This window comes from Globicephala melas, chromosome 20, assembly GCF_963455315.2.
Source record: "Globicephala melas chromosome 20, mGloMel1.2, whole genome shotgun sequence".
NCBI classification, from domain to species: domain Eukaryota; kingdom Metazoa; phylum Chordata; class Mammalia; order Artiodactyla; family Delphinidae; genus Globicephala; species Globicephala melas.
The window spans coordinates 41,902,738-41,911,760 of record NC_083333.1 but is presented as its reverse complement, the minus strand read 5'-3'; the positions used below and the strand labels follow the sequence as shown (position 1 = coordinate 41,911,760).

The 9,023-nt window shown below is 60.0% G+C and overlaps 1 protein-coding gene across 2 annotated transcripts; it reads left to right on the top strand.

The window, feature by feature from the left end:
- The first annotated feature begins 275 nt into the window (after nucleotides 1–275).
- PPP1R1B (protein phosphatase 1 regulatory inhibitor subunit 1B) lies at nucleotides 276–8,966 on the top strand. Of its 2 annotated transcripts, none has more exons than XM_060291265.1 (7): nucleotides 276–825; nucleotides 2,444–2,504; nucleotides 2,790–2,812; nucleotides 3,265–3,343; nucleotides 6,476–6,673; nucleotides 7,958–8,077; nucleotides 8,168–8,966. In XM_060291265.1, exons 1-7 carry the CDS (start codon nucleotides 745–747, stop codon nucleotides 8,215–8,217), a joined length of 612 nt encoding a protein of 203 aa, XP_060147248.1. In that variant the 5' UTR covers nucleotides 276–744; the 3' UTR covers nucleotides 8,218–8,966. The 2 variants fall into 2 exon arrangements, with proteins under 2 accessions (XP_060147248.1, XP_030695931.1); XM_030840071.2 differs by having other exon boundaries at nucleotides 280–825; nucleotides 3,268–3,343.
- The last annotated feature ends 57 nt before the right edge of the window (nucleotides 8,967–9,023 follow it).

Genomic DNA, 9,023 nt, shown 5'->3' with positions numbered 1-9,023 from the left:
CTCCACGACCTCACAGGCCTCCCCGTGAAACTCCAAGCATCCACGCCAGGAAGGGGTTAAAGCCAGAGTCCCCGCTGCTGCTCTCCCCTCGGCCTGCCCGCATTATCCTCCCTGCTGGACTCCATCAATAATGCAGCTTCAAGTTCTGGGGAGACGGCAGGGGGCTCCCAGCCCGCTCCCCGCGTCCTGGCTCACACTCCCCGCCCTCCTCCAGGCCCCGGGAGAACACGCTCCTCGGCGCTCATTGGCCCCTGTCTCCTGAGTCCTCCCACCAAGCTCCCGGGCGCCAGTCCCAGGCTGAGGGGACGGGCTGGGCACCCCAAGGCTGGGGCCGGAGGGTGAGACCCGGAGAGACGGAGCGAGGCAGAGGCAGAGGCAGAGACAGACATGCGGAGAGGGAGCAAGGGAGATAGAGGAAGGGCGGAGAGACACTGAGAGAGAGCGAGGGAAGGAGGGGAGCGACAGGGACCCAGACCCGCGAGCCGGGGAGCCCGGGGTGAGGGCGCGAAGGCACCGAGGCACGGGCGAGCCCCGGAGCCCGGCGGGGTAGGCGAGCAGGCGGCCGCCCCCCGCCCCCGCGCCCCCTCCCCTCGCCGGCGCGGTATTTTTATCTGTGCGTGAACAGCCCTCCTGCTCCTCCCCGCCGCACTCGGCCCGCTGTCGCCGCGGCGCCCTGAGCAGCGCGCCTGGACCGCAGCCCCGGACCCCGCGGCGCGCGCCCCGCCCACCGACCACCCGCCCGCCATGGACCCCAAGGACCGCAAGAAGATCCAGTTCTCCGTGCCCGCGCCCCCCAGCCAGCTCGACCCCCGCCAGGTGGAGATGGTAAGGGGGCTGCGCCCCAGCCCCGGCGGCGCCCCCCTCACCCCTGCTAAACACCCAGGCTCCTCTGCGCTCCGGGGTCTGAACTGGCCTGGGAGACGGGGGCGAAGGAGTCCCGGGCCCGCCTCGGACGCGGCGGGGACATGGGGCAGCGCGTGAAGTTCGCTGGAGACTCGTGCAACTTTTTCCCCCGGGGCCTCGGTCCTGATCCCGGGGCGGGAGAATCCCAGGCGGCCCCAGGGAGGGCAGACGGTCCTCCGGACCCTGCACAGTGTCCTCCTTCCCAAACTCCCACGCGGACCACTGGTGCCGCTCAGATGTGAGAAACATGGTACACTGACCTATTACACAGAGCAGGCCTCCGCCCAGCTGCCCCACGCTCTGGCTTTCTGTCTAGTTCCACCCTGTGTGCCTGGGCTGGGGTCGCCAGAACCTTGTTCTGACCTCTAGACAGAGCCACAACATGGCAACAAGGGTGGGGGGGATGATGACCAGTCATCACAGAAGCCAGAAGTCCTCCCACCGACAACTGAGTTCTCTGGACAGCCTTTCTGGGCCTCCAACGGCTTGAGGTGGGGGTGGGGGGTGGGATGTGATGGAGGGAGAGAAGAGGGTTCTGCCCCCCACCCCGCAACTTAGCCATTCACTTGTTGCTGAGATGCAGCTGGCCCCCCACAGTGCAGTGAGAGTGGAGCCAAGTCATTTTGAGGAGAGCTAGGCGGCCATGGGGGCGGGTTGGGTCCCCGGCCCAAGCAGCTTTTGGTCTGGAGGGCAGTGTTGGGAGCTTGGCAGAGGGAGGTGGCAGTTTCAGCTTAATTCACCTGGTTCTCTTTGTGCATTTCCCTGGAGCTCAGAGGGGACCTAATTAACTGACAGTTGGTCTGATTGCCAAGCTGGGGGGAAGGCGGGGGAGTGCTCAGTGCACCCCCCACCCCCCGGTGCAGCTTGGCTCATGTACCAAGGAGGGCAACTTTTTGTTTTTTATGAGGACTGGGTGAAGAGTTCTGGGACCCAGAGCCAGGCCCCCAGAGACCACACCCAGGCCCCTGTGGGTCTGAGGGTCAGACCCACACCTGAGCCTCAGTGTGAGGTTGGAGGTGCCTGCAGTACCAGGCTCAGCCTCCCTCTGCAACTGGACCCACTTTCCCTGGAGCCCTTGAGCTGACCTTAGGTAGGCAGGGCCATGTGTGTGCCATGGCCCATGGGGCATCTTCCACAGCCAGCTTCAGGTCCTGAGGTCTGATGTCTTCAAAAATGAGAGAGGAAGGGCCTTGGTAGGGGAAGACAGAAAGGGAGGTGGCAGTTCTGGAGTAGCCATGGAGTGGGATGGGCGTCAGCTGGGAGCCAGTGATGCATTTTTCTTGTCCCTTCCCTGCCTTGGCATGCTGTGTGACTTTGAGCTCTTTGCTGAACCTCTCTGAGCCTTGGGTTTCACCTTGGTAAAATGAGGGGGTTGGGTGAGCTATGGAGTTCCTTACAGCTCTGACAGGCTTTGATTCAAAGGTTCCCTGGGGACTCCAAAGCACTGTTTGTTCCCTGCTGCCTGGGTAGGGGGTGGGGAGTGGGCTGCAGGTGTCTGTCCTGCCCCACCTCCTCCCCATCTCTTTCTCTATCTTCTTAGATCCGGCGCAGGAGACCAACCCCTGCCATGCTGTTCCGGCTCTCAGAGCACTCCTCGCCAGGTGGGCCCCTACCCTGCCCCCTAGTCCTGGCCTCATCCTAACCCTGATGCCTTCTTGGGGCCCCTGCCAAAGTCCCATGAGTAGGAGACTGAGCAGAAGATGGGGGGGTTAAGGTCTGGGAGCCCAACTCCATTGGGTTCATTTATTGACCAGGCACCTCCCAACACCAGGAGGGAAAGGGCACAGAGACTGAGCCTTTGGGGAAAGTAATTCAGATTCTTTCTCTCTTCTCTCTCTCCCTCTTCTCTCTTCTTCCTGGCTCGGTTCACTGGTGGCCTGCCTCAGAGGAGGAGGCCTCACCCCACCAGGTGAGTTTCCAGGGGCAGCTGGAAGGAGGGATGCCAGGGCCCTTTGTGATGGGCTGGAGGGGATTACTTCCCAGCTAACACACAGTGCCACCCAGGAGGACATTAGCATATCAATTGGCACCTCGGTGAGAGTGCCTGGTGCCAGGGTGCCACCCACACCCTGCCCTTGTCTTTCCTCTGCCCTTGTCTTTCCTCTGCTCAGACTCAGGCTGGGCCTCCAGAACACAGGGTCCTGATCTGAGCCAGGCCGTGTCTATGGAGCCCCTCCCAAAGCCACCAGTTAGCCTCAGCCTCGGTGCAGGAGGTGCAGGACCCGAGGGGCAGCAGCGCCTGGGCCTGGACCTGAGAACAGAAGCTAGCCCAGTCTGCCTGGGTTGCCTTGGTGGGATGGAATGGAGGGAGGGTGAAGGACAGGGGCCTCTGTAAGCCCATTTAACCTGGTACTTCCCCAGCAGAGAGCCTCAGGAGAGGGGCACCACCTCAAGTCGAAGAGACCCAACCCCTGTGCCTACACACCCCCCTCGCTGAAAGGTACTGTCTCCCACCCATCAGTTGGGCTGTCCCCTTGACCCCTGCAACTGGGCTGACATTGGGTGTGTGTGTGACATGTTGAGCTTTTGTTGGTGGGGACGGATAGTCTTGTGTACCCACCCCAAGCCCTACTTAGAGACCAATTCTTTCTTAATTTGGCCTTGTAAAAGGAAGGAGTCCAGGGGCTGAAAAGGTGGCATGGGTCTTAAAATTAGGTTGTGGGGTTGAGAGAAAAGAGGTATGTAACAAGTAGGCATCGGCTCTGCACCTCCTTTGCAAGCATGCACTGGACCACCTCCCCCTCCTTCTCCCCGAAGGGCACCTTCTTTGGGCTGCACCCCTTGCTCTCCTCTCCCATTCCCGTGCCGTTTGCACAGGTCTGCACACCGATGTTCCTGCTTCTCCTTTCTATACCAAAAGGCAAGTCATTCCTATAGCACTCACTTATCAAACACCTAGTGTATGCCAGGCCCCCCTGGTGGGTGCTGGGCAAAAATAAGAGTAAGATTTGGCCTCAGCCCTCCTGGGGCCCTTCACCTCAAAGGGTCAGGGAGAGTTACAGAGGAGAGGGTGTTTAAGCTTGGATGGGAAGGCTGAATGAGAATTCAACAGGCAGGCCAGGCATGGAGGGGCATTCCAGGGAGAGGGAGGAAGGTGTGCAAAGGGAAGCTGGTGTGGAATCACAGGGGGCTTCAGGGCCGGCCTGGAGACTTGGCTTCCAGCGGGGAGCTGGGGGAGATACACCTGGAGGAGAAGGTGGCACAGGTCGAGGTGTGAGGAGGGTCTCTTCCTAACTAAGCCTTAGGATGCCTTCCTACACCCACCTCAGCTCCCACCAGAGGCTCTTCCTGCCTGGCCAGCCCCTCCTCCCACGGAGGCTGGGAGGGAGGGAACCAGAAGGGTGTGCGGAGAGCTCCCTCCGGGGTGGGTTTAATGAGTTTCCAGTGACCAGCCAAGTCAACAGGTGCACCTGTCAGCCTGCCGGCCAAGGTTGGGAGCAGAGAGACTGGGAGGAGAGGCCAGAAGGGCAGGAGCCCTTTCTCTTCCTCAAGGACAGGACGAGGCAGGGACAGCAAGCGGGCAGTGGGTTCAGCTTTTGGAAGGCCTTTCTACCTGTAGGGATGTGGGGAAGGCCAGCCCCTGAAGCAGGCATGAGGGAGGAGGTGGCATCTTCCCAGGAGAGAATATGAGAAATCTCTCCCCTCCCCATCCTGGGCTGGGCTGGGCTGGGGGCAAGTGCGTGTGAGAGGGAAGAATCACCCTTGGACTCTTGATTGTGAGCGAGGGGCAGAGGGCTGGGGTGAAAAAGATGCCAGAAATGTGCCCCCGCCCCCGTGGCCCCTTTGGGCTGCAACTTAAGGAGTGTCTGAGTGGGGAGAGGCAGGGCGGTGGAAAGGGGCCAGGAGAGGGGTGCGGGGGCTGTGCTGGGGACCTTGGAGCTTAAAAAGGGCCACTTGGGTCGGGGGAACTCAGGTTCCCAGAGCTGGAGACAGAGGGATTAGGAGACAGTTGGGAGGATGAGGGGGAGACCCCAGAGAGCCCTGCGAGGCACGAGGCAGGCGAGGCACGCGGGAGGCGCACGGGCGCCAGCACAGGGCTGCGCACACCTATTGTTGATGCTGTGGCTCACGAACTGAAGAACTGAACTCTCCACCCCCGGCTGCTCGAGCTGCCACCTCCTCTCCTCCCTTCCTCCCTTCCCCAACGCTCAGAGGACCCTTCTGAACCTGCAGGGCACTGTGTTATAGGCTTTGGCTCCTTTCTGGGCAGGGAAAGCATCTGGCAGGGTGGGGGACTTGTAGGTGGAGAAGCTCAGGGCCCCCAAGGAAGGGTGGACACTGAGTCTTGGCTTGAGGGGGTTCTCCAAGGCCGAACTCTCACACTTGGCTCAAGGTGAAACTTTCCCCAAGGACAGGGTGGGGTAATTTATCGCACTTTTATTGCCTGGGTAGCTTGCCCAGAGCCAGCAGGAGGCACCGGGTGGAGCTCGGGGCAAGGCAGGGCAGCGGGCAGGCACAATGCACCCTCTGTGCCTGGCCCTGAGTTGGCAGGAGAGCGGTGCCCTGCTCCCTACACTGGAGGTTTCCAGCCTGGATCTGCCCCCTCTGGGCTTTCTGAGGGGAGGGGCTGCCTGCGGAGCAAGGAGGAGCTGCAGCAACTGCAGGGCCCAGCTTGTCAGTACCTGGTCTCTGGGCCTTGACTTTTGTGACCCAAATGCTCTAAAATATCACCAGCTCCTGGCCCCCCTGCTGCCTCTGTCCCAGCCACTCCTCCCAGGGTCCCCTCAACCCCTGTCGTTCTCCCAGAGTCCCCCAGCCCTGGCCCCTTTCTCCTAACCCCCTAGTCCTTTCCATCTTTTGGAAACTTCTCTCCAGCTGCCCACACTGTTCCCTTGCTAGGTCCTATCCCAGCAGGCCTTGGTGGCGTTGGGGGGGTGGGTGGTGTTCACTGCTTTCTAGGTCACCGCAGAGGGAGATGAAGCTTGGGGATGTGGGTCAAGATTGTGGGGGCCGCGTCTGAGCACGCCGCATCCCCAGGCACGGACTTCACTGGCTGCAGACTATTATGTCTTCAGCCTCAGAACTGTTCCTACCTCTCAGAGCCTAGGGCAGGGGTGTGTGGAGTAGCATCTACGATGGGGCAGTGCCGGGGAGTGGGGACCCAGCCCAGCATGGGGTGGTGGGCAGGATCGGGGTAGCAGTGAGCCCTAAGCAGGCTGGGCACTCCCCTAGAAATTGAAAGGGACACATCCCCCAGGGCCTGGCCCACGGGCCCTGCGCCTTCTCCAGGGGCTGTAGCTGGTGGACAAGCTCCCCAGCCAGGGACTGTTAAGCTGCTGCTGTACCCGCCTGGTCTTGTCCGGCTTGGCAGGAGCTGCCTGGTGCCGGCCTCTGGGACAGCAGCACCTTTGGACAGCTTAGGAGCCAGACGTGATCAGGAGGCTACCCCCTGCTGCTTCTGCCCTGGTCTGGCCCCCAGCAGGCTGGCCTGCAGCTTTTAGCTTTTAAACTAGACCCCTGTGGGGGATTAGCTCTGCCCCAGGCCCACAGGAAGGGGGCTGGGGACTGGCCACATGCCTCTCCCGCTTCTGGGGCCCGGCTGAGCCCTGCCTTCCCGGCCCCCCTGTGCCAGCTGTGCAGCGTATTGCTGAGTCTCACCTGCAGTCCATCAGCAACCTGGGTGAGAGCCAGGCCTCAGAGGAGGAGGATGAGCTGGGGGAGCTGCGGGAGCTGGGCTACCCAAGAGAGGAGGACGAGGAGGAGGAGGACGAAGAAGAGGAGGAGGACGAGGACAGCCAGGCTGAAATCCTGAAGGGCGGCAGGGGGTCTGGTAAGCTGAACGGGCTGTGAAGCCTGGGCTCCACCACCACAGATTATGTGGGATCCTCCCTGAGTGTCCTGGAACACCCCCTCCCGGTTCACATTTTCTCACACATGTAAAGGGCCTCCCCACTCTCTCATCCCACAGGATGCCTTGCACTCAGCCTTACCTGACACCTGGGCTGTTCCTATCCTTGACTCAGTCCTTCTCCCAATCAGGTTTCCTCCAATAATTCCTCTCTTCCCTAAGAATTAAGGCAAGGCCACCTGAGGTTTGAGGCTAGACCCAAGAAAGGACTTCCCATCCACAGCAGTTGGGAGGTGCAAGGAGATGGGGGATAGTGGGGTAAGAGTATCCAGTGCCCCATCGCCTGCATTTCTGAACACAGGATGTGGTCTCTGCAGGGGGGCACAGGGCTGGTCGATAAGTCCTCTCCAGGAACCTGTGGCTCTTTTCCCCTTTTTTATTTCCTAGGCTGGAGGTGAGAGGGTGCCCTCTAGTGTCTAGATGGAGAATGTAGGATTCAAGAACCAACTGCGTTGGCTGCAGCTCCAACCCCAGCTGCTTGGGAAGAGAGGGGCCAGGGAGGGGCATGAAACCTACACAGAAGGCCTCAGAGCTAGAGACCTCAGATCCCCAAATCTCCACAGGGAGTCCCAAGGCCCAGAGAATTCCTAGGCAGGAAGATCTCAGCCCTCCCAGGACTGTTCTTTCTAGGCCCAGGCCATCCACATCTATCCCTCCCAGTGCACCTTAAACGTTTTGGTGCCATTATTTATGGAGATGAAAACTAGCCAACCACTCCTGCTTGACGTGTCCATCCCTTGCACCTCCCCCCAAAATGGCGTGGGCCTCCTCTCTGCCTTGGCAGCGGGGGCAACGGTCATGGGAGCAAAATCTCCAGCTGGAACAGGTGAAGAGGAGGTGAGAGGAGACTTCCCTTAGGAAAGCATCAGGGCAGTGGGTCAAATGACAGGATGACCAAGGAGCAATATCCATTGGCACCAGTCTTGGAGCAGCTCCTAAGTGCCGGCGCTGGGCTGCAGGGTATGAACTATTATCTTATGTAAGGCAGTCTACACAATTTCCCTCTTACCATCCCCTTCAAAGAGGTAACAACGGACCTATCTAAGTCATATGGCTAGTCATTGCAAGAGCTGTCTTAGTCCAGTGCTCTCTTCACTATACCACGATACCCTCCGAAGGAGCCAGCTGAGAGACTCGGCTCCTGTTCCAGGACAGCCAGATGGATACTCAGAGCCTGTGCTTTTATCCCTTCTTTCCCGTCCCCAGCTGGGCAGAAGACTACTTTTGGTCAAGGTCTGGAGGGTCCCTGGGAGCGTCCGCCTCCTCTGGATGAGCCCCAGAGAGACGGAAGCTCTGAGGACCAAGTGGAAGATCCGGCATTAAATGGTGAGGTTTGGGGGTGGGTGGGGCTGGGGAGGCGGGGCTGGGATATTGGTGGGCGTGGCCAGACCCTAAGTCCTTCTGCTTGCCTTGCAGAACCTGGGGAGGAGCCACAGCGCCCTGCTCACCCTGAACCTGGCACATAGGCACCAGCCCTGCATCTCCCAGAAGTGGCGAGGGCATTGCTGTTCCCCAGAAACCCACTCTGTCCCCACCCTATTTTGTACCCTTCCCCTCACTTGCTAGGGCTGCGGCTTCTGACTTAGAAGACTAGGGCTGGTCTGTGTTTGCTTGTCTGCCCACCTTTGGCTGATGCCCAGAGTCCCTGGGCACTTGCTGCCTGATGCCTACCCCTGCCAGTCATTCCCCCATTCACCCAGTGGGTGGTGGGATGTGAGAGCGCTTGCATTGGGAAATCCAGCAAATGGGGGACAAAGGTTCATCCTTCACAAGTCTACTCCCCAGACCCTCTCCCCTGGGCACAGGAAACCCACAGGGCAGGACCCTAAGATCTGGGGAAAGAGGGTACTGAGAACTTTAAGTGCCCACAGATCCTTCTCCATCCCCTGGGGAATTCCAAGTCACCACCCCTCTCACTGGCTTCTACCAGGGCCCAGGATTCAGGCATCCTTTCCACAGCCTCAACATTTTGGAAATCTTCCCCTTATCAACTGCTCCCCAGCCTGGGTGCCTGGAAGATGGACTGGCAGAGGCTGCTTTGTTGCATTTTGTTTGTGCTTTGATGCCAGGAATGCCGCCTAGTATAAGTCCTTAGGGGGGCACATGGTGGGGGAGCCAGGCTCTCCTTGTCCTCCAGCTGCTCTGCCCCCTTCCCTCCTTCCCTGACTCCAGGACTGAACCGCTCCCATGCTGTAATAAATCTTTGTAAATAACTGCTGAGACTTCTCTTTCAGGGGGAAAGGAGAGGGAGGAGGTAACAGGTTTCCCTGTT